The sequence below is a fragment of the Prinia subflava genome (genome assembly GCF_021018805.1).
Source record: "Prinia subflava isolate CZ2003 ecotype Zambia chromosome W unlocalized genomic scaffold, Cam_Psub_1.2 scaffold_43_NEW, whole genome shotgun sequence".
NCBI classification, from domain to species: Eukaryota; Metazoa; Chordata; class Aves; order Passeriformes; family Cisticolidae; genus Prinia; species Prinia subflava.
The window spans coordinates 333,682-357,493 of record NW_026960615.1 but is presented as its reverse complement, the minus strand read 5'-3'; the positions used below and the strand labels follow the sequence as shown (position 1 = coordinate 357,493).

Here is a 23,812-nt window from a genome sequence, read left to right as displayed (position 1 = left end):
GACCTGAGGCGTCATGGGCCCATCGAACTAGGAACAACTCTCTTTTATGTTGCCAATCTAGGTCGTTCTTTGACACCTATCTTTGCAGCTTGATCTACGTGCTCATTGTTTCGGTGCTCCTCATTAGCCTGACTCTTGGGGACATGGGGATCTACATGGAAGACTTTTACAGGTAGTCTCCCTCCCTACCCTAGTGGCAATGTCTTTCCACTCATCAGCAGCCCAGACTGGTTTTCCCCTATGCTGCGAGTTGCCCTTTTTCCACCTTTCCAGCCAACCCCACAGAGCATTGGCTACCATTCATGAATTAGTGTAGAGGTAGAGCTTTGGTCACTTCTCTCTCTCAGCAATGTCCAGGGCCAGTTGAACGGCTTTGAGTTCTGCAAGTTGACTTGATCCACCTTCTCCTTCAGTGGCTTGTGCAACCTGTCGTGTGGGGCTCCATATGGCTGCTTTCCACTTTCGGTTCATCCCTCCAATGCGATAGGAACCGTCATTGAAAAAAGCATAGTGTGTTTTTTCTTCTGGCAGCTGATTATACGGTGGAGCTTCTTCGGCACATGTCACTTGCTTTTGTTCCTCTTCATTGGTGAGGTCAAAGTTTTCACTTTCCGGCCGGTTGATAATTACTTCCAAAATCCCAGGGTGATTTGGGTTTCTAATACGGGAGCGCTGAGTGATGAGGGCAGTCCATTTGCTCCATGTGGCGTTGGTGGCGTGGTGAGTAGAGGGAACCTTTCCTTTGAACAGCAACCCCAGAATGGATAGTCGGGGTGCCAGGAGGAGTTGTGCTTCTGTGCCAATCACCTCCGAGGTGGCTTGAACTCTTTCATAGGCAGCCAAGATTTCCTTCTCTGTGGGAGTGTAGTTGACTTCGGACCCTCTGTAACTTTGGCTCCAGAATCCCAGTGGTCGGCCTCGAGTCTCACCAGGCACCTTCTGCCAAAGGCTCCAGGACAGGCCATGGTTCCTGGCTGCAGAGTAGAGCGCGTTCTTCACCTCTGGTCCCATCCTGACTGGGCCAAGGGCTACTGCATGAGTGATCTCCTGCTTGATCTGGGCAAAGGCTTGTTGCTGTTCAGGGCCCCAGTGGAAATCGTTCTTCTTGCGGGTAACCAGGTAGAGAGGGCTCACAGTCTGGCTGTACTCAGGAATGTGCATTCTCCAAAAGCCTATGGCGCCTAAGAAAGCTTGTATTTCCTTCTTGCTGGTCGGTGGAGACATCGCGGTGATCTTATTGATGACCTCAGTGGGAATCTGACGCCGCCCATCTTTCCACTTTACTCACAGGAACTGGATCTTCTTGGCAGGTCCCCTGACTTTGCTCTTTTTGATGGCAAAACCAGCTTCCAGGAGGATCTGGATGATCTCTCCTTTCTCAAACACTTCCCTTGCCGTGTTCCCCCACACAATGATGTCATCAATGTGCTGTGGATGTTCTGGAGCTTCACCCTTTTCCAGTGCAGCCTGGATCAGTCCATGGCAGATGGTGGGGCTGTACTTCCACCCCTGGGGCAGTTGGTTCCAGGTGTACTGCACGCCCCTCCAGGTGAAATCAAACTGAGGCCTGCATTCTGCAGCCAGAGGAATGGAGAACAAGGCATTGGCAGTGTCAGTTGTGACATACTACTTCGCTGCTTTAGACTCCAGCTCGTACTGTAGTTCCAGCATGTCCGGCACAGCGGCACTCAGCGGTGGAGTCACTTCATTGAAGCCACGATAGTCCACAGTCAGTCTCCATTCTCCATCAGACTTGCGCACAGGCCAAATGGGGCTGTTGAAGGGTGAGTGGGCTTTGCTGACCACCCCTTGGCTCTCCAGCTCTCGGATCATCTTGTGGATGGGGATCACGGCATCTCGATGCGTCTGATACTGCCGGCGATGCACTGTCGAGGTGGCAACAGGTTCTCATTGCTCTTCTACCTTCAGGAGTCCTACTGCAGATGAGTTCTCTGACAGTCCAGGCAAGGTGTTCAATTTCTTAATGCCCTCTGCCTCCACAGCAGGTATTCCAAAAGCCCATCGGAGACCCTTAGGGTCTTTGTAATAGCCATTCCTGAGAAAGTCGATGCCCAGAATACACAGAGCCTTTGGGCCAGTCGCAACCGGATGTTTCTGCCACTCCTTCCCGGTCAGGCTCACCTCGGCTTTCAACAGAGTCGATTGCTGTGATCCCCCTGTCACCCCTCAAGTGGAAATAGGTTCTGCCCCCACATGTCCTGATGGCATTAGAGTACACTGCAAACCAGTATCAACCAAAGCTTCATATTTCTGTGGCTCTGATGTGCCAGGCCATTGGATCCACACTGTCCAAAAGACTCGGTTTTCCCTAACCTCTTCCTGGCTAGAGGCAGGGCCCCTCTAGCACTGGTTGCTCTTCCCTTCCTATGCATACATAGTAGAGGTTCCTTCAAGGGGATCCAACACAGCATCCTCACTTCTGTAATACCTGTCGGCTTGGTCATGGGAGGCTGAGGCTACCTTCATTTTAGTGGAAGCCCCTCAGTGAGTGTTTCTCTCCTTAAGCTCACACATCTGTGCTGCTAGGACAGAAGTGGGTTTCCCATGCCACACTCCCATGTCTTCCCCATCATCACGCAGAAAAACCACAGGTCAGTTCGTGGGGTGTACCCTCTCTCTCTAGCTGGGGAACGTTCAGCTCTGGCTCTGGGGCCTGTGACTCGCACCAGTGCCACGTGGGAACTGTTCCTCCTCACCTCCTCCCTCATCTCTTCTTTGAGTTTCTTAACCACGGCAGAGACCTAAGCCTGCATTGGGCCATTGATCATGCTCTCATAATTTCTAACCTTTTTGGCTACGGAACCCACTGTCTCTCGATTGTCCTCAGCATTAATTGTTGCAATGAATGTGGCATATTGAGATTGTCCTAGAGTTGCCAGATTCCACAGCATTTGCCCTGTGCCCCTAACCTTTTTGGGGTTATTATCATGCTCTCCACTCCTCCCAAAAAGTGCCTCCAATACCACTACTTCCCTCAGCTGTTGGATCCCTTACCCAGGAGTCTTCCAGCGCATGCTAAGGTGGTGCTCCTGCATTCTGTCTCTGTGGACAAACCTCTCCCTTACACTCATCAAAAGCTGCTCCCAAAGGGACAGGAGCCCTGGCTCCCTTACGAATACCTGATTCACACCTGAGTCCTGGGTCAAGGGTCCCAAATTCCTTGCCTCACCACTGTCTAGTTACACCTCTATACCCATAAGGTCTCATACCCGAAGTAACCAGGCTGTATAACCCTCACATCCCCGTCGTACAATATCTTTTTGCAGATTACGGAGACTTTCATACGACAGGGACTCAGTGATGATCTCAACCTCAGGCTCCCCTGCAGGTTTTGAGGGCCCTCCTTTTTTATCCTTATTACCTGGGTTCACCGCTTTCACCTTAGACTTCTTTGTTTCCCCAGGGGCAACTGCTGCTGGCTGTGACTGCCCCTGTGGTTGAGCTGGCACCTGGATGGTTGTAACATCTTTGGGTTCCACTGGTGCACCATCAGACTCTCCTTTGTCAGGGCAGAGGGAGGGTTTCCCACCATCTGGGGCTAATGAGGCTACCACAGGGGAAATGTACTCCCTCAGCATCTGGCCCATCTCACGAATCTCCTTCACCCAGTCTCGGTGGTTTATATCTGAGACAGGCTCTGGGGTAGGGTCAGTCTCTTGGGCAGTATCTTAATTCTCTGAAGCAGTGTGGAATTGCATTTTATGGAAATGGTATGCTGTGGCTCACCCCTGGAAAGTGTATGGTTTATCCTAAGTCTGTAACCTCCCTGCAGTATCATGTATCTGTAACCTCATTGGCTGCAGAATCTTACCACACCTTCTTTGAAACTCCCTGTTAAGAGTGCAGGGGGAAGTGGGCTCGTCCTCTTTTCCCGGGTGGTCTCTGGGGGCTTCGCTGCTCTCCCCTTCCCTCTCTCCCCTTCCCCCTCTCCCTTTCCCTTCCCCCTCTTCCTCAGTGACCATGCTGCCTTCCCGGGGTCAAACTGCAAATAAGTCCTCATCTCATCAGCACCTCACCAGCCGTCTAGAGTCTCCACTGCCTGCCAGCATGCAAATACCAACGAACATAGGACCCGGGGGGCTCCTGGGGAACCCTCCCCGGGGACCCCCCCCCAAAATCTAAATTACAACAAATGATTCACCAACGTGGGGGAAGACCACCAACGACCCTGAGACAAAGATGGATCACGGCAACACCAGCTCAGCGCAGAACCCCACGAAACACCGCTTCAGTGCCGTCTCTGGTGGAGTGGCCATCCCGAGCCATCGCGGCCCAGGGCGGCCCCTCCCCCACCATGCAAAGACCCCACGTCCCACCACCACTGCCAGCCAGCCCGGCAGGGGCCCGGGTCCCAGCCCCTTGGGGCTCCGGCCCGCCGCGGCGCGGGCTGTGCGGCCCCGGCGGCGGTGCGGCGAGGGCAGCGCGGCTCTGGTGCGGCAAAGCTCCAGTGTGAGCCCCGGAGTGGCGGGACAGCCGCTGTAGCGTGGGCGGCGCCGGCCCGGCCACGCGGGCCAACCCGGCAAGACCAGTGCGGGCCTGAGAGCCAGCGTGGCGAAGCCCCATCGTGAGCCGCGGCACGGCCCCGGCCCCGGCCCCGGCACTGCACGCGCGTGAGCCCTAGCACCCAGTGAAGCCACGCAGACCACACCCGGCCCTCCCCCCGCCCGGCAGTGGGGGCGAGAAGAGCCCCGCAGAACAAGCACACAGTCAAGCTCGAGCAGCCAACACCCTGGACAGCAGCGAAAAGATCTCAGCGAGAGAGCCATCAGAGAAGGAAAAAGCAGTCTTCAGCTGTGCCCAAGACCTGCACCTCCCAGAACTCGGTTTTGTAAATTCTGTAACCTCCTTCCTTACCCTTATCCCTCCTCCCCTCGCGGTCATCATGCCGTCTCATCCTGGGAAATCTACTATCATCTGCTTGTGTAACCGGGAACCCTGAGCTTGCCTCCTGCCCTTCTGGGCCGTCCCGCCCCACCGCCACTGCTTCCTCTGCGCCTGGAGGCTTTTCTGCTACTCTGTAGCCCTGCACTGCCCTGCCCTGCCCTGCCGGGACATCCCTGCCGTTCCATCTACCAGCACAGAGCATCTGATCTCGTCCACCAGTCCGGGACTTTCCACTGTTCCAGCTTGGTCTCTTAGAGTCCCGCAGGGGCACAGAGATCAAACTGTTCCCAGGCTTTTGTGAAAGAAAGCCCTCGAGGTTCCTGGTTCTGTTTATTATTAATGCTGTACTTGTTTGTTCATTTTGTCATATATACTAGTAAAGAACTGTTATTCCTATCCCCATACTTCTTCCTGAAAGCCCCTTTAATATTCTAAATTAGAATAATTTGGAGGGAGGGGATTTGAATTCTCCATCTCTAGGGAGGTCCTGCCCCTCCCTAGCAGATACCTCTCTTTCAAACCCAGACAATCTCACAATGGGATGATGTCATTTGTAATGTCATTGGTGAGCCTTAATGGCCCATTTGGAGAAGATATCCCCCAGAGGGGGAGACGAAGTCAATGGAAGAGATAAACACTGCCTCAGATGGTCTATTTTGAGAAGGCATCTCCCTCTTCTGCCCCTAGAGTTACAAGAGATAAAGAACAGTATCTCCCAAATGATTTCAACAGATGAAAATATAATACACTTTTTTTTGGTTACATTTTTCAACCCAAGACATAAGGAAACCTGGTGCATGGGAAATGCAGCATGTCTGGTAACTTTTGGGAGCAGAAAGGTGTGTGGCAGCCCTGGTGTCCTCTTGGAAGGGCACCAGCACACCCGAACATGGCCAACAGATTGGTGTCTGTAGCAAGCACATTGGCTCAGCAGCCTTGCTGAACTCTTGGATAAGACTTGACCTTTTTTCGCACTGCAGTTAAGGTTTCCTTTGTTCTATAAAACTTGAGGGTTTTAGGTGCTGAGCCCTGGGTCACTGATGTTTTGACACTTTGCAGTTGCTACAAGAGGAGTAAGTGTGGTGCTGTGGAGCCCTGTGCCTCTCTGTGTGAAAGTATTCCCTGAAATAAATGTGTTTTGCTCCTGAAGATAAAGAAATTGAAAGCACAGCTTTGCACTCCTGCAGTGGTCAGCTATGGATTCAGTCCTGAGCGCTCTGCCTGGAACAGGGCTGGGGAGACTGAGGACAACAGTGCTTTGGTCCTGACACAGGGCAGGTGGTGGCAGGAGGCGGCTGAGACCAGGCAGTTTTTGCTGCTTTTTCCTTTATTGCCAGTGCATGTAGGGAAATGCCAAACCTGTCTGTGGGTGAAGGGGAATGTGCCCCTTTGATGTGTTCATCTCATTTCCAGGAGCTGCCTTTGTTTTAGGTAGCACTGTGCCCTACAGCACTGAGCTCTCCTCAGCAAAAGCCCTCTTGTATGAAAATCCCACTCTTTGAAATATCTGAAAATATTAGCACAAGGAATAGGAAAACACTGCATCCCTTCTTACCTAAAAAAAAAAAAGATTATTTTCAGGTGACACCTATGAATCCAAGATAAAAAAATATATTGGGTCTGAAAGTCAAAACAAGTAGATGTGTTGTCTGGAGGTGGGATTTACTCTGTCTCTCAGTGGGTGGAGTGATTGTGTTTCTTCAATTAGCTCATGTATCTGCAATTTGGAAGAGATTGTTTTGAATTATTCTGGCAGTGGAATCTCTATAGTATAAACTCAACAGAAAAAAAATCTTCCTAGAGAGGAAATGCCAGTTATGGGAACCAAAGTGGAGGTTCCTGCTGATAATGGACAGAGGACATGTTGGATGTTTGAAATCAATCTCCTCTGGATCATTTCTCTTGTGCTCCTAAGAGGCTGCATTATATACAGCCATGTCAGGCACTGAACCCCACGACTCTGTTCATCAGGAACTCATGGAATGTTTCGGTTTTTCCAGAAAATGTTTTCTGTGTTAGGCTTTGTTTGTACTGGAGCATTGAAGACAAAAATCTCAACTTCAGCATACTTTTAATGTCTTTTAACAAAGTTTAAATTCACACTGGGCCAAAATAATACCCCCCCTCTCTTATAACAACTTCTAGCTCTAAGCATTGCTCCTTTGAGGATTTAGAAAACCACAGAGGCATGTTGGTTTTTTTTTTAATATTTATTGAATATGAGTCACAGAAAAGCAGAAGTCAGAATCCTCAATTGTTGGTGACATGCGTAAAATAATCTGCTTCCTCACCCAGCTGTGCCCACTCCCTGGGGTGGCACTGCTCCCTGCAGGGCTGGAGCAAACAGGCATGAGAGGCTTTGTCCCAGTGGCACCTACCTTGCTCTCCTTAGCTGCCCTCAATGCCATAGAGCAGGGACTTTTTTCCAAAATGGCCCAAATGCTTTTGGCCTAGTGGACCTCTCCCCTATTTTTTATTTTATTTTATCTCATCTATGCCAAATCTCCAAGGCAAAGGCTTGGTGGCAGAGTAGTTTGTGCTTAGACCCACGTGTCAAGGTTGTGGTGATGTGTTCTTGGAGAACATGTTCTTTAAACTGCTTCTGCAATGGTATCATCATTGGGTCAACTTGTTATCAGTGTTAAAGACACATGTGGCACTGCCAAGACATGGCAGCAGGCACTCTCTGGGCTGTCCAGTGCTCCCAGAGAGTGAACCAAAGTGGGATTTGCTTTGAGAAAGTGATAAAAATCACAAACCCTATCTGTCCTTTGTCATTTGAAAAATCTCTTGTTATTGTGCCAAGTGTTTAGCCCTTAGATTTTAAGCAAATTCTGGTGTAATTGTGGGGATTTTTGCACTGCCAGAAACATCTGAAGCCCCTTCTGCAATCAGGATCAATTGGGTAAGGGGTCAGGCCCTGCCCTGAGAAATGAGGAACTTGCAGGATGGGAGAAAGAACCTCCACGTAGATTTTTAAAATTTGTTTTTTAAATATATTTAAATTTGTTCATTTTTAAGGCTGATTTATGATAATCTTGGAAAACGAATTGTCAAGAACTGAAAAGAAGGATTAATTTGTGCAAAAAATTTGTTTAACAAAAACTTTTTTTTAACAAATTTTTTTTTTCTTTCCAATATGTTGTTCTTTGAAATTACATCTTTCAAGATGCTTAAATGGGAACATCAGAAACTTTTGCGCTTTTTTTGTCTTTTTGCTGACTCTTAACCATGATATTCATATTTGTATCAGGAGAGATTTCACTCATACAAGTCTTCCAGTCCATAGAGATTTTCAGGGACTGGTTTATTGAGAGTAATCAAAAATTTTGAGATATAGACGTTGATGAAAATTTTGGGGGGAATCCTTGAATTTTCCATTTCAATTTGATGATGGTCTCATTGTGCTAATCCTCCAGTTAAGCAGTGGTTGTAGGCGTGTGTGAACACACAACTCAGTGCCCGTGTTTACCATATCTTCTCTCCCTCTTTCCTAGAGTTCTTCAAAGAACTCCTGGAGAACGCTGAGAAGTCTCTGAATGACATGTTTGTGCGGACATATGGCCGACTGTACATGCAGAACTCGGAGCTGTTCAAGGACCTCTTTGTGGAGTTGAAGCGCTACTACACGGGCGGCAACATCAACCTGGAGGAGATGCTCAACGAGTTCTGGGCACGCTTGCTGGAGCGCATGTTCCGGCTGGTCAACCCCCAGTACCATTTCACGGATGAGTACCTGGAGTGTGTCAGCAAGTACACAGAGCAGCTGAAGCCCTTCGGGGATGTGCCGCGGAAGCTCAAGCTGCAAGTGACGCGAGCCTTTGTGGCCGCTCGCACCTTCGCGCAGGGCCTGGCCATCGCCAGGGATGTCATCAGCAAAGTGTCTGTGGTGAGCTCCATCCCCTGACTGTTTGTCCCCATGTCCCTCGGACCCATGATGGGCAGCATCTCTCCCTCTTGTCCTGTACCTAAAGGTGGTGGTGGTGGTAGCTGAGCACAGGTGGGACCCAGCACCATCTATGTAGGCTGTGCTGTTGCATGGTAGAGTCATGTTCTGGGGACACCACTGCCCACTGCTGCAGCCCAGTTCCCCAGATGGATGCTTTCCTCCTGTCTATGGAACAACAACAGTGGGAAATTAAATGCCTTCTGCAGTGGAAATAACCATGTTTGCTTGTGTAATGGCCATATCTTCTTCTTAATATTGCCTTTAAATTACAGTGAGTCACGGATGCTACAGGCATCTATTATGGAGCAGCTGATGATTTGCTCCTTGCTCCAGGGCATGGGGAGAGGCAGTTCACATGAGCAAACAGCACTTCTGTGATAACAGTAAGCTAGAGCGATCTGCACAGGGCAGAAGCCACTTGTACTTGGTGCCACACATGCAGCACAAGTTAGACCTCAGACTTTTATAGTAAAGTCACTTTTTGGGGGGGATAAAATAGCTGTGATGTGTTGGTCACTTAAATGTTTACCTCCCTCTTCATATAAATCACTTTGGAGTTAGTGGGATGACTGCTTTTTTGATATGAGATTTGTCTTTAATTTTAGTCTGAGTTGTAAGGTATAGGGAACAGTCAATAATCCCCTTGAAGTGATTATGTAAGAAAATAAATATTAGTGATTTCCTTTTAAGAAACTCATTTCCTGTGGGCTGTGGAAGATTTATTGTAATCATTTAATTGGGCAGAGAGATGTTTACTTTCTCTCTACCTGGTTATGGAGTAATAAAATGTGAGGCTGAAAGAGCAGGCAGGAGTGTGAATCACCCCAAGTGCCAGGAAAAAAAAAAGAATAGCTGTTCAGATACTATTAGAAGCAGAATGCAGTTCTGTGGGCATCACAAACAGCATCCTTAAATGAGACAATCATTCAAATTTCTTTTACTTATGGGAATAATATTAAAATACTGTCTCTGAGGATAGGGGAAAAAAGAAGTCAGCTTCCATGTTAATTTTTCATTAAGAGAAATGAGGCAAACAGCCAGCAATAGGCCTGAACATGTATGGAAGGGCAAAGAATATTAGCAAAGAAGGAGTTGCTTAACTAAAATACCCAGACTCCAGGAGTGAGTTGTAAGTTAGCAGTAGCAGGTTTAGGTCCTTGGACATCTTGACTCCCCACCTAATAGAGATGACTCTCAAGTTAATATGCTGCTGGTTGAGGATGGGTGTGTGGAGCTCTATGTGTGACATGTGGGGTCACTCTTATGAGATCACAAAACCTTTCAGCCTCAGGGATGCTGTCCTGGTGAGAGGGAGGGGTGGTGGCAGATGAAGTGTTAGGTCTCTGTGCTGGGCCACTGGCCAAGCCTGCCGACTCTTGGTTGGGGTTTCAGATTTGGTGGCTGTGGCAGCTCTTGTGGTCAGGGAATTGGGTTTTTACTGCTGTAGAGTGTGGATGAAATATTTGGGTGGGAGATCTAGCCGTTAAGCCCCTGTACAGTGCAGTTACTTGATAGGCAGTAAACGTGCATGGGTGAGGGATCATGTTCATGCTCCATCTGCTCAGAATTCATCAAAACATCTCCAGACTTGACACAGAACCACAAGGGCTATGGTCCCTGCATCTGTTACAAATCAGTCATGAACCTGAGGTGGTGTCGTGATTTCTCTTTCCCTTTTGAAGATCCTTGAGTGTAGAGTTGCCGTCAACCCTAGAATTATTGCATGAGTGTGGAAAGCTACCCAGAGTCCCACACAGCTGCAAAAATAGCTCACTTGCCGTGGACAATCACAGTTGCTCTACTTTCCACTTCAATTTCACAAGTTGGACTGGAAACCCTACAACAGATTGACTTTTTCAAGCAGTATCAAAAGTCCCTGCTGTTGAATACCTAAGCTTTAGTTGCAGCAGTAGAAGGAATAATAATTTTTCCTGTAGTGTTTTAATCTCATTCAGTGGGAATCTAACATCGTGTTTCTGCAAGACACAATGGGAAATCCTAGACATGAGTTTAAAAGCTGATGTTTTTATGCCTGCTGCTTTGTGGTTGTGTTTTGGGCCTTCCCACATTACATATAGATTAGCCTGACTTTGCTGAGCTCTATATGACTCCACTGACTTTTCTTCCTTATTAGTTTTACTCAGGAGTTGTAGTGAAATGACTGCTTATACCAGGGATTAACTTGGGGGATAAATCTTCATTCTTCTTTATGAAAAAATGTCCAAAGGAATGCAAATTAGTTTTACTTTTAATGTGCTTTGTGACTAGTAAGCTAAAAACGTTTAACTGAAAATCTTCAGAAGGAGAAATACAAACTACTGCAAGGCCCAGCTGTGTACTTTCCTGGGATACTATCAGGAGAGTAAATAGCACTCTTCAGTGCAACAACCTTGATAGCTTTTTAATGATCCTAGATATTATTACATCTTCACTAGGCAGTTGCATTTAGAAGGATATTGTTCTTGCGTGAGTTTGGGAATAAAGGGGTAAAAGAAGAGAGAATATTGAAAAGCTGTAAGTATGCTTGATTTCTGAGCCAGAATGCTAGAAAATAACTAAATTCAGCCTTGAATGGATTAAAACCTTTACCACTGTGCCAAAATACACAACAGAGAGAGCTGTATGGTTTTGAGAAAGCACAGACTTTTTTCAAACTGTCTAAACTCCACAATTTCGATGCTCAAGTCTTCACCTCTCAAATTCCCTTCTTTAGACCCAAAAAGTACAATATTTTCTGGATCTGTTCTAAGCAGCAGATCTGTACAGGATGCTGTTTCTGCCTGTTAGAGATGTGCCATGCCTCTGAGGTTTGCTGCAAGGGGCTGAGGGCCTCCAGTGCTTCTCTCTGTCCTGTGCTGGTGCTGGGTGCTTTCTCCCTGACCTTCCCGCCCCTGCCTTTGGGAGATGGAAATCTGCCCGTCCCCTAATCACTCTCCTTCTACTAAGCCCTGGACAAGCACCAAAGTCAGCTGGGTTAAATTGCTGCCAGCAGTGACATTTCTGGCCCTGGCCAGGGCTGGGAAAAAGGAGCAAATACAAGCCAGAGCCATGAGTGACTGAAAAAGGATGAGAACCTGCAACTGGGCAGTTCTCAGGTTGATGAGATGTTCCCATAGTTGCATGCCATTAAACCCACAGCCTGGTGGAGGGTCATGACACCTTTGAGGGCAAAGTGCACTGGGGCTTGTGGGGTGCAGGTCAGCTACACGTATGGGGTGGAGGTCCCTGTTTGTGGGGGAAGAAGTGAAATCAAGGGCTAGGCTCCCTGACAGCATTTTGTAGTGTCGGGAAGAGCTGGGAGGGGAGGTCTGACTGGAGGTCAGCAGCAGAGCCACATGAAGGCTGAAGCATGCAGCCACCCAGAATTGAATCCCTGTGTCTGTCACCATCTCCCTGCAGACTAGGATGTGTGGGTATGATCTACACTTGGCAGTGGTGGTGAGAGTTTTCTGGAGGCCCCCTGGAAATTTATACTGATAAATGGTTGTTTTGGGATTCTTTTACCACTTTTCCCTCTTGCCCTTGTGTTCTATCATTTGAGGCAGAACTGCTGGGAGCTCAGGAGGCTCTCAAATCACTCCCTCAACAAGCATTTGTGTGCTGAAAGCCACATGAGATGTAACTGCCACCAAAGCATCTGGGCTGCTGGCAAGGGTCTTCCAGCCTATCCTTGGGAACCCTGAGAAAGGCAGCAGCTTGAAAGTTGTATGCAAGAAATGGTGTTTAGTTTGAAAGCACAGTTATGAGCCGTATGAAATAATGCAGTTTCATATGAGGATTACACCTACTTCCTCATCTGCTGTCCTCTGCTGACATTAGCAACCAAGAGGAGGCTGCTGGAGATGTTCCCAGTGGGTGGAGGAGGTCAGCTTTCTTTGTATTGGCATTTCTGCTCTAATGAAGTGTAATGGTAGAAGCCAAGGAGGGAATTTTCTTCAAACTGTTTATGAAGAGAATTGCAGAGGGGGACAGGTGATTGCCTTCCCACAGGTGCTTCAAAGCTTGAGCGGGAGCCCAGTGGCTTTTTACCCCCTTTTGCTTTGAGTTGCCTCATCTTGAATGAGGCACCTGTGGAGCACAAGTTGAGCTGTTGGTTGACCTGCTGATCTGCATGAGCAACCTGAACTGTGGCTCATGTCATTTTTGGCATAGATGCTGAATATGGACCAGCCATTGGCTTAGGAGGAGCAGTGATGAAAGTAATAAAACAATGAATGAATAGGAATTAAGGCCTGTGTCATCACAAAGAGTAGGGCACCAAGATCTGGGTTTGGTAAAAGTTATGCCCCTTGTAATTACCATTTGAGGATCTAAAAGTTTAGTCAGAGATCCAACCTCCCTCTGTGCAGTTTTTGCCCATGGTTTTCACTTAAGGGGAATGTGACTGTAATCCTCTTTCAGGAGGAATTTCATGTTCCTATATCCAAAGGCTGCAATATTTTGCTCGGGCAAGAGCCAACCTTGCTGAGGAAGTGACAGAAATGGAATATATTGCTTGCATGCATTGGGAAGGGATAGGGGGACAACACTTCTGCTATATGGGTAACTAAGAAACAGCCAGAGGAGCTAAGGAACCCTTTTAGTGTGTAGCAGAGGGACCTCCAAAGAGGCAGTGCTGTCCAGGCAGCAGGTTGCAAGCCACAAAGCCAGACCAAGGGGCTGCCGTGCACAAGGACATTTTCTTCCACATATTAGGGGCAAACATCAATGCCGAAAACAATACCAAGCACTTCTCCATATCAAAGATGACCCTGAGAAGACCTGCCAAGAATGTGACTGCATCTGCCTCAGTTCCAGCCATCTGAGGGCCTGTGCTAGGCCTTCAAGGGATGCTGAAGCAGCAGTCAGCTCAGATTTAGGGCTGGAAGTGCGTGGATAGGACTGGATTTGAAGTCGATGGTGTCATGCAGGAGTACTTCAGTCCACTGGCATGGTTTTGGCTTTTTCTTTCTCTGCCCTGCACTGTGGTTCTGCTGCTTATTTTGAAAACAATGTGAGGGATAATTAAGGATGGTTTTGGATGTAGATGCCCAGATAAATGTCCCTGCTGCTTTGCTCATTAAAGCAAATGGAACGCTCCTCATGATCCTTGGTGTCTGAGGCAGGGCGAGGCTTGTTCCTACAGAGAAAAAGCTTGATGTGAAAGGCCCTTTGGTCCCAAGGGCACCATGAGCAGGAGATGTTGAGCCTGGCATTGCTATATAAGTGTTCAGAGGGAGAGACATTCACTTGGCTGACACCCTAAGGTCCCCCGTTCCCCTTGTGGACTGGGGTTGCTGTTGGGGAAGACGAGGATGTGAATGTTAATACTGAGCAGCTTGAGTGCCTGGTGGTGTGAGTCTCAGGAGCTCTGTGCTTCCTCTTGGCACTGTCACATCTGGAGTGGAGGGAGCATGCTGTAAGTAGGGAATTGTACTCTTGAACATTTCCTTGCATGAGATAATGCTGCAGCAGACATCACAGTGGGTAGCAAGTGTTGAGACAGTCATGCAGTTCTCAAAATCACTCCTAAATGTGTTCCCTTATGCAAGACCTCAGAGGCCCAAATCTGTGGTTGAACCAGATGCTGTCTAAATTATTAATGTTCTAGCACCAGGCCAGCAAAATTGGTTAAATACGTAGTTAATTCCAAAACACTTATATTGGAATATTTGAGGTGGGGAAGCAAACCAGGAGCCTCCCAAGTGATGTTCTGCCTCACAGTGAGCTGAACGTCAGCCCAGCATGTGCCAAGATGATGTTCTTGCAAAACACTGAGAGAAGGAAAAAATGATGCAAGTAGGGTTGTATTGGTCCCAAAAATTGATGACAACTCACTTGTCTAAGATGACTGCTCACCTAGAGCATCTCATGGGCAGCTTCAGAGTATGTTTTTGAAATCATCTTTCCGTGTCACTGAGAAGTTACTCCTCCAGTCTTTTAGCCAGTATTGCCGTTGTTCGTTTTTTGGTTTTTTGTTTTTTTGCAAAGAAAACACAGTATAAAACAGAAGTAATTTCACTACATTTATTTTCAGATTGTTGGATTTTTATGTTTTCTGGCAGCTGTGCTGCTGGCATGGCAATGCTGTTGTTGTGCAAGCATGGAAAATAAGAAAGCCTGAGTTATCAGTGTTATTATAAATAGTTATTAAAACTTACAAGATTTTAAATGTTATTATTAACATTCTTAATGTTTACTGGAGGGTAGAATGAGAGAATGTAATGTAGCTCTGGCTGTCTGACAGCTGATGGGAGCTCCCTGCTGGACTGTCCATGGTTGGAGCTCTGTCATCCTTCCTCAGCTATTCCTTGCCTTGAGAAGGAGATGAAAAAGAATCTGGTTGCTTCTCTGAACTTTATCTGCTTGAACAGATCAGTTTATCTTGAGTTTTGGTGGTTTTGTGGTAGCCTGTGAATAAGGCATTGCACTCCATAGGTGTGTACTTTAGTGGTGATGTTTCTACCACAGGAATGCATCCAGCTGCAATTGCCAGCAAGTTGGAAAAAGCTAAGGGTGTAAGTTTCCCTCATGTGAAACTCTGAAGTGGGATGGGTATGACAAGATACTAAGAAAAACTAGATTTTATTATGCCAAAAACATGTCATTTTTACAGGAACATGATTTTACCTCTACCAGTCAGTATAAGTTGGGAACGTTACCCCAACAAATGTGATACAAAATGCTTGCATTAAGCCCTGAGTTGTTTGCTTTTCACTTGATTTTTGTGAATTGTGTGCAAATCTGTATTTTTAAGGAGCAAGTTCGATATGAAAATTGGTGCCAAAACACATCTGTTAGCAGCTTTTAATCTTCACATTTGACAAAGTGTATAGATATGGACAAATTGTAATTTACATGATAAAACCACAGGGTGGAATGCCATGGAAAGGAAATAAATTTCACAAGATAAAAGGAAGGGACCGGAGTGCATTTACTTCTATCAGAAGCTTTTACGGACTATGTGCACTGCAGCTACTACTAACTGGGCTCAAATCTACCAGAGTAAATCCCCTCCAGCAAATAAAGCTCTCTTTGGTACTCAGCTTTATTAAAAAGGAGATTACTTGGTTTTGAGGGTCATTCTAGAGTATAGTTTGAATGAACTTGAGTTGCTTCCCAGATAAACACAACCCCAGAACAAAGCATATCCAGGTTTACTGTTACATACAATGGTGTTTTAAGAGCTTGCACCTGGCGTGGCAGGACCAACATTAAAAACTTGTGAAGAATTGCCAATGCAACATATGGCACACCCCACTGACAGAGCCAGAGCTGGTCTGGACCAGGTACAGGCCCTGTGTCAGGGGTTAAGGTTCTCCTTGCAGTGATACTCAGCAGTTAAGCATTTATCACTGTTGTAATGAGGTATAATTGCTCATAGTCTTCCCCAAAACTCTCTCTTAGAGTGATCTCTAATTGTGATTTCCTGTTGCTTTTTGACACCATAAAATGCCAATTCTAGACTGATGAATTTCCTCATTATCTTCCTCTTTACCTGCGACTGTACTGCACACTAACAGTTTCCCTGTGGGTTACATCCATCAGTAGCAGGGCTCGGTTTGGCAGTCACTGCAGGCTGGGGTTTGTCTTTTCCATTATCCCTTTGCGATCACCCTCTGCTCAGCTCTGTGCAGGACTCAAACCTATGTGGGGAAGGAAGCAAAACCTCGCTTGCTTTTAAAATCATCCTGTCTTTGCTCAAAGGACCTAATCCAAGTGACCATTGCATATTGCCTGCTGTGGAATGCAGGAAAACAGCTTCAGTTTCCCCTGCATCTGCTGGGATTCGTAAAGATCAACTCCTATGGACTATCAAAGTGGGGGATGCTGCAGGGCTGCAGCCACTCGGCGCTTGTGGGGCAAGGTGGGAACCTAAGATGAGAAGGGACCTCCTGGGTCATGGCTCTGCGGGTGGGTTTTTACAGCATGCTGCCATGCGGTCCCTTTCATAAAGCTGCAGCTTTCTGCAGTAAGGTTGGGGAATCCTCCTGCTCTTCATTCCACTTCAAACTGCTCTAGCACCTGGCTTGTGCTATCAACATTTTCTGAATTTTTCTTCCTGAGGAGGATGCAGAGCACTCCTTTGAGGGCTAACAGTGCTTGGATGGCCAGGATCAACTGATAAGCCTCTGGACTTAGCATGGAGGTCCTGTCACCTACCACTGAGTGACACAGGAAGGGATTTTTATCAGAGAAACAACTAAACTACTAAACTTGAACGTCCTTCAGAGTTCTTTTCTCTGGGTGTGAGATGTTATTTAGTTCCCCCTGCCACTTTTTTTTGTTCTGAAAGGACTGCACCATCTGGATAGCAGATGATACCTTTACATTTGTCTGTTTCCAGTTTTCCAACTATAAATCATCTGATTTAGTTGGTTTCTGTTGCTTGAGCTCTTAGTATTTGATCCAGTTCTCCTTTAAAGCCATGCTGTCCCAATAGGGAATCTTCTCCTGGGGCTCCTGCTCCCACTGTGCCTTCCAAATATATATAGATATATATATAAATATAAAATGTGTATATGCTCTGGAGCATCTGAATCAGATTCCACAGCCACCACAAATGGCTTTCTACATGGATTCTCCTTTTCCTCATCCAAACAGGCTCTTGGTGGACAAAAGAAGGGTAAAGTGCTGTCTGATGAACATTGTTGGCCAGCCAAAATCCAGTGCTGAGCTACATCAGCTGCAGAAAATTGTCCTTCTGTCTCTCTAACCAGTTCATTTGCCTGCTGAAGAGAAACTGTGGTTTTTCTGGAGTTGCCAGAAACACAGCAGATCTTTATCTGTCATCTCTTTTCATAAGAAAAGAAGGTTTAAAAATATGCTGATGTTATTAACAAAGCCAGCCTGATTATGTAATGCTTTTTCTTTTCTGGTTTGTTTTTGTTAAAATCTGTTGCGTTCTGGTTTCATGGGTTGTCAACAACTTTTTGCACCAGAGGATTAGGCTTAGTTTCTCCATAGTCCTTGCACTGGGATGGGCAATAGTAAGGTCCTCAGCATATGTGTGGTACCAGATCTTCCTCATGTTCATTCATCTCCACTTAGTCCTATTGTCCTCTCTGCTGTGAAGTCAGTTCCCAGACCTCCAGCAGATGACATGTGAAGGCCATCCACATCTCCAGCTGTTTGTGTTGAGGGACTTTGCTCTTTCTCAGGGATGTTGTGTGTCTCCTCCAGCATGGTCTTGGATCACAGCCTCTTTTGAGCACTTCCCTAAATGCCTTACAAGGAGTCTCAGGTGCATTGTTTAAAACACCAGACACCACTTCTGTTTTGTCAGTGTATCTCTGATTGCATCTTAATTTTCTATTTTCATGTATGGCTAATTAACACTTAAACTTGCTCTTAAAGGAGCTTCTGTGTTCAGTGCTTCAGATGGACCCACCATGGGGTCGGGATGGAGTTTATGCTCCTTGGACTGACTGGATGGAAATGGTTTCAATGAATGTTTTGAAGCTGGGCCAGAGAGTGAATCAAACATGAATGACCATGAATCACTTTGGAAAACAGCCCTGTTGAGGGCTCAGGGGTGACGTGCCTGCTGCAGACAGCTCCACTTGCATGCCCAGCACCTGCACGGTGGCTTTGAGGGTCCTCTCGGCTTGTCGTCAGCTGCAGGGTTGTAGCTGCCACCTCCTTTGGGTGTGGGGAATGGCATTACTGAGTGTGATGAGTGCTGAGCATAAATGAACTCGGGTATCTGTCATGTAAATGCTGTGTTGAGGGACTTGAATGTGATATAAAGGAGCTGGTCTCTGTGATGGAGAGCCCTGCTGGGTGATTGTCCAGGAAGAGCCACAGCCCCGCTGAGGAGGAGGGCATGTTCCCAATGGGTTTGGTACAGGGATCGTGTCAGAGATCCCATCTTGACATCCCACTTTTTCCTGAAAAATCCCAACATCATCATCTTCATCATGTGTTTTGCAGCAGGGCTCAGAGAGTGCAGCTTTGTGTGACATCTATTGACTTGGGTGCATTTTACTGCCTTCCCTGAGTTTGAGTACTGCCGGTCCCCTTGGAGTGCCTGTCCTTGCAGCCCTGGGAGGGGTCCCACATCATACAGGATGTACTGCATGATGCAAATAATGTTTTGCAGAGATGGGGGCTATGTCCCCTGGAGCAGCAGATACACCCAAGCAGGTGAGCCAGACCTCTTCATCTGTTCCCCAGATCTCTGGACTACATAAGCAGGGACCAGATGGCAATGGCTGACCCTGCTGCTGTCTCTTCTGCACTGCTCTGTCCCATGCACCTTGGAGGTAAATGTGTGGGGTTTTTTGCTTTAGTGACTGAGGGCTAATTTTCTTGTCCTTTTGACTTTTTCTCTTATAAAGGTAAACCCCACGCCGCAGGGTACACGAGCGCTGCTGAAAATGATGTATTGCCCACACTGCCAAGGTCTGGTGTCAGTGAAGCCCTGCTACAACTACTGCTTTAATGTCATGAGAGGCTGCTTGGCCAACCAAGGGGACTTGGATGCTGAGTGGAATATCTTTATGGGTAAGGCAGTATGAGTTAAAACTGCATGTAAGTCCGCACTGATACTGTGTCCCTCACCTGAATAGTACTGTGAGTGGCTGTGCTTAGCTGTAGAAGGTTTTTCTGGTATCTGTGATGGGTATCTTTTCCTTCCACACATCTGTGTACAGCACACCTTTTGCCATTCACATTAACCTCTAAATAAGGGAGACTGTTGTACCAGTGACTTTTGTTGCAGCAAGCTTTAGGAGGATGGAGGTGGCATGGGCTTGTAGGCTTGGAATGTTTCTTCTTGCTGGACCAAGCATGTGTGCAAGCTGGTTTTTCTATGCTACTTATACCTTGTCACCATACAGCTGTCCTTCCTGAAGTCAGTTTTCTCCTTCAGCAACCTGGGAGTCTCCTTGCCAGCCATGAAGAGCTTTGGGAAAAGCTGTAGGGCTGGATTTTAATCTAAAAATTTGAATTGGACATGTCTGAATCTGTTTTTAAACAGCTCATTTGATGCTCGGCCACCATCCTTTTGCAATGTCAGCAGGTCTTGCATGACACTATGTGAGTGCTTTTGCCATCCTTTTCCTCCTGTTTGTTATTTCTGTTCTGTGCTTTGTCTTGGTTTGGAAAATCAGATACCTGCAGAGTAGAGCACGTTCTTCACCTCTGGTCCTGTCCTGACTGGGCCAAGGGCTATTGCATGCGCGATCTCCTGCTTGATCTGGGCAAAGGCTTGTGGCTGTTCGGGGCCCCAGTGGAAATCGTTCTTATTGTGGGTAACCAGGTAGAGAGGGCTCACAATCTGGCTGTACTTAGGAATGTGCATTCTCCAAAAGCCTATGGCGCCTAGGAAAGCTTGTGTTTCCTTCTTGCTGGTTGGTGGAGACATCGCAGTGATCTTATTGACCTCAGTGGGAATCTGATGCGGTCCATCTTGCCACTTTACTCACAGGAACTGGATCTCCTTGGCAGGTCCCTTGAGTTTGCTTTTCTTGATGGCAAAACTGGCTTGCAGGAGGATCTGGATGATCTTCTCTCCTTTCTCAAACACTTCCCTTGCCGTGTTCCCCCACACAATGATGTCATCAATGTACTGTAGATGTTCTGGAGCCTCACCCTTTTCCAGTGCAGCCTGGATCAGTCCATGGCAGATGGTGGGGCTGTGCTTCCACCCCTGGGGCAGTTGGTTCCAAGTGTACTGCACGCCCCTCCAGGGGAAGGCAAACTGAGGCCTGCATTCTGCAGCCAGAGGAATGGAGAAAACCACATTAGCAATTCCAATTGTAGTGTACCACTTTGCTGCCTTGGACCCCAGCTCGTACTGTAGTTCCAGCATGTCTGGCAAAGCAGCGCTCAGCGGTGGAGTCACTTCATTCAGGGCATGATAGTCCACAGTCAGTCTCCATTCTCCGTCAGACTTGCGCACAGGCCAAATGGGGCTGTTGAAGGGTGAGTGGGTTTTGCTGACCACCCCTTGGCTCTCCAGCTCTCGGATCATCTTGTGGATGGGGATCACGGCATCTCAATGTGTCCGATACTGCCAGTGGTGCACTGTTGAGTTGGCAACGGGTACTCATTGCTCTTCTACCTTCAGGAGTCCTACTGCAGATGGGTTCTCTGATAATCCAGGCAAGGTGAGGGGCTCACTAATTGTGAGCCATTCAGGAACGGGAGGTTGGATCTTCCTTTGTTCCTGAGTGACTCATTGTAAAAACGCTGAGCAAGTGAGGGGCTTGCATTGTGAGCCCTTCAGGAACAGGAGGTTGGCGCTTCCTTTGTTCCTGAGTGACTCATTATAAGAGACCACCGGGGAGCGCGGTGACCCGGAGCGCGGCAAACAAGAGCAGGCAGACAGGGTCACAGCACAGGGTCACAGCAGTTTGCGCAGCAGTTCGCGCAGGCAGGGCAAGCAGGCAGGGCTGCAGGTTCTTGCTAGTGTGGTGTAGTGTTTATATTGGTTGATTAATCTTGGGCCTTCTCCTAAACAATGGTTTTAACCCGGTCAAAATCTGTGGTTGGTACAGGTGTATGTGACCAAGTAGAGCCCTCCAAAAAGGATGTGTCTGTACAGACCCATTCCTGCCCGGAGTGTTTGAGCTTATCAGTGGCTTCAGGGGATGGTGTGGAGAAGGCCTGCCTACGGTGTGAACAAGTAAATGACCTTTCGCTAGTGGCTGAGCTTAGGGAGGAAGTTGAAAGATTAAGGAGTATCAGGGATAGTGAAAGGGAAATAGACTGGTGGAGTTCAGCCCTTACATCCTTAAAGGAGGCCCACCAGGAGTCAGAGGACTCATATGCCTCTCACTCTCAGGCAATAGAGGGGCACCTGGTAGATGAAGGGGAATGGGAATGGGTCCCTGCTCGGGGTGGTAATAACAATAATCCCTCCTGCCCTCCATCTCCTAGCCAGGTGCCACTTCAGAATAGGTATGAGACCCTGGATCTAGAGAGCCAGACATAATTTAGAAGAAAATTATCTGCCCAGTTGTCATGGGTTGGCACTGGCCAGATGTTAATGCACCCATGAATATATGTTTTTTCCTTAACAACTACTGTGGGATGTGATCAGGAACAGAGCAGAGCAGGCTTAAATCTTGAAAACAAAAAAAAACACCAAAACTTTATTACATTACATAAGAACAGAGACAGAAAAACCCTTAAACACACACAGAGACAGAAATAAAAGCTTCTCAGAACATTTCTTCTCCCAGTTTCCACCCCCCACATTACTCTTCACAGACCAAACCTTTGGGTTTTAGATCAAACAATCACCACTCAAAAACAAACTAATCTTCAATTCAGCAAGGGAGAGAGGAGTCTCTCTCGCACTACAGACTGTTCTTCAGAAAACACGGGTCCACCCCTTATGTGTTTTCATGTCACCCCTGGCACCACCCGGAAAAGTCTGCCAGGGTGACACTCTCTTTTTTCCTATGTCCAGTGCTCTCACTGCTGTCCATAGTCTGAAAGCTGCATACAGGGCTCTTTTAAGGATACTTGCATGCCGAGCTCTCCCCCTTTTTACCTAGGGGCCGAGGTTCTAGGAGCAGGTCTCCCCAGAGGGCAGAGGGCGCCACCTCACCCTCCCCCTCTCTTCTCTGCTCGCTCTACTCTTCAAGTGCTAGTCACTAGCAAAAGCAGGGGCAGCTGTATTCACCTAAAATGCAGTTTATGTTCAAAAGAGACTTAAGTTCAGTCTATGGCTGACATTATGTAAGAAAAGTCTAGCTCAGAAAGCTACTCTTCTCATTCTTTGCCCATCGGGTTCTTTCTAATCGTGCTTTATCATCTCGGTCCCAGGCCGCTTCCCTCTCTCCTCCAAAACCACCAGTCATGAGAATCAATGTCTAAGAAAAGTTTCTTTCTGCCAAGCAAGGGTTAACAGTTTTTACTTCTCGGCAGGGTGCAGGCTCAGGCACTCCCAGGCTCGGCAACTCCCACGTGGCTGGGCACCTTCTCCCGGAGTTTGGGGGGGGGGAGAGGGGGGTGAGCACACACAGAAGGCACTTCCACAGTTTTCTACCCCTCCATCCTGGACGGGGCAGCTCAGTTCCAGACCTGTCCACTCTCTTCTCCCCCGGGGGCCCCAGCTTACTTTAGTTCCACCGCGTGGTTGTCCTGAGCTCGGCCACGTGGCTTCCCCCTCCCCGACTCAGCCCAAAGCTGAGCAGGGAAGAGGAGATGTTTCCACTGCTGAAACCAGAACCCAAAAGAGGCCGAACCCATCTGGAGTCCTGCTTTTAACTCTTTGTGTCCTCAGAGGCGTGTCCAAACCTCTGAGTGACCAATTCAGGTGCCAGCAGAAAAGCTGATTACTGATTGGCCTGCCCACATCCCCCTGGAAAAATTCACCTCCCCCTGCAACCACGACACCAGTGAGACTTCCAATTATGACTCATCAAAAAAACAGATTATCACCTCTAACATCAAGAAAAAAAGAAGGATGCTCGTAGTGAGTGATTCCCTTCTGAAGGGGACAGAAGGCCCCGTATGTCGACCTGACCCATCCCACAGGGAGGTCTGCTGCCTCCCTGGAGCCCAGGTACGAAACATTACTGAGACTTCCTAGGCTGATTCGGTCCTCTGATTATTACCCACTGCTGATACTCCAGGCTGGCAGTGATCAGATTGAAAAAAGGAGTGTCAAGGCGATTAAAAGGGAGTTTAGGGCACTGGGTCAAGTGGTTGATAGGACAGGTGTACAGGTAGTGTTCTGCTCAGTTCCTTTGGTGGCAGACAAAAATAGGGAAAGGAATAGGAAAACCCACATCTTTAACAAATGGCTCAAGGGTTGGTGTTATCAGCAAAATTTTGGATTCTTTGATCATGGAGCAACCTTTATGGCACCTGCTCTACTGGAATCAGATGGGATACATCTCTCTGTTAAGGGCAGGAGGTTTTTAGCTCATGAACTGGCAGACCTTATTGAGAGGGCTTTAAACTAGGTTTGAAGGGGGAAGGGGATGCATCTGGGCTGTCTGGAAGGAGGCCCAAGGATGA

At 47.6% G+C, this 23,812-nt stretch overlaps 1 protein-coding gene across 4 annotated transcripts in view; it reads left to right on the top strand.

Moving 5' to 3' along the window:
• The window catches only part of LOC134565250 (glypican-4-like), a 127,656-nt gene that overhangs the window by 60,754 nt on the left and 43,090 nt on the right, over positions 1–23,812 (top strand). For all 4 annotated transcript variants that reach the window (XM_063424759.1, XM_063424758.1, XM_063424757.1 and 1 more), the window contains 2 exons: positions 8,403–8,794; positions 19,174–19,339. In XM_063424759.1, coding sequence (XP_063280829.1) covers positions 8,403–8,794; positions 19,174–19,339 — 558 coding nt within the window. The remainder of the gene's footprint in view (positions 1–8,402; positions 8,795–19,173; positions 19,340–23,812) is intronic.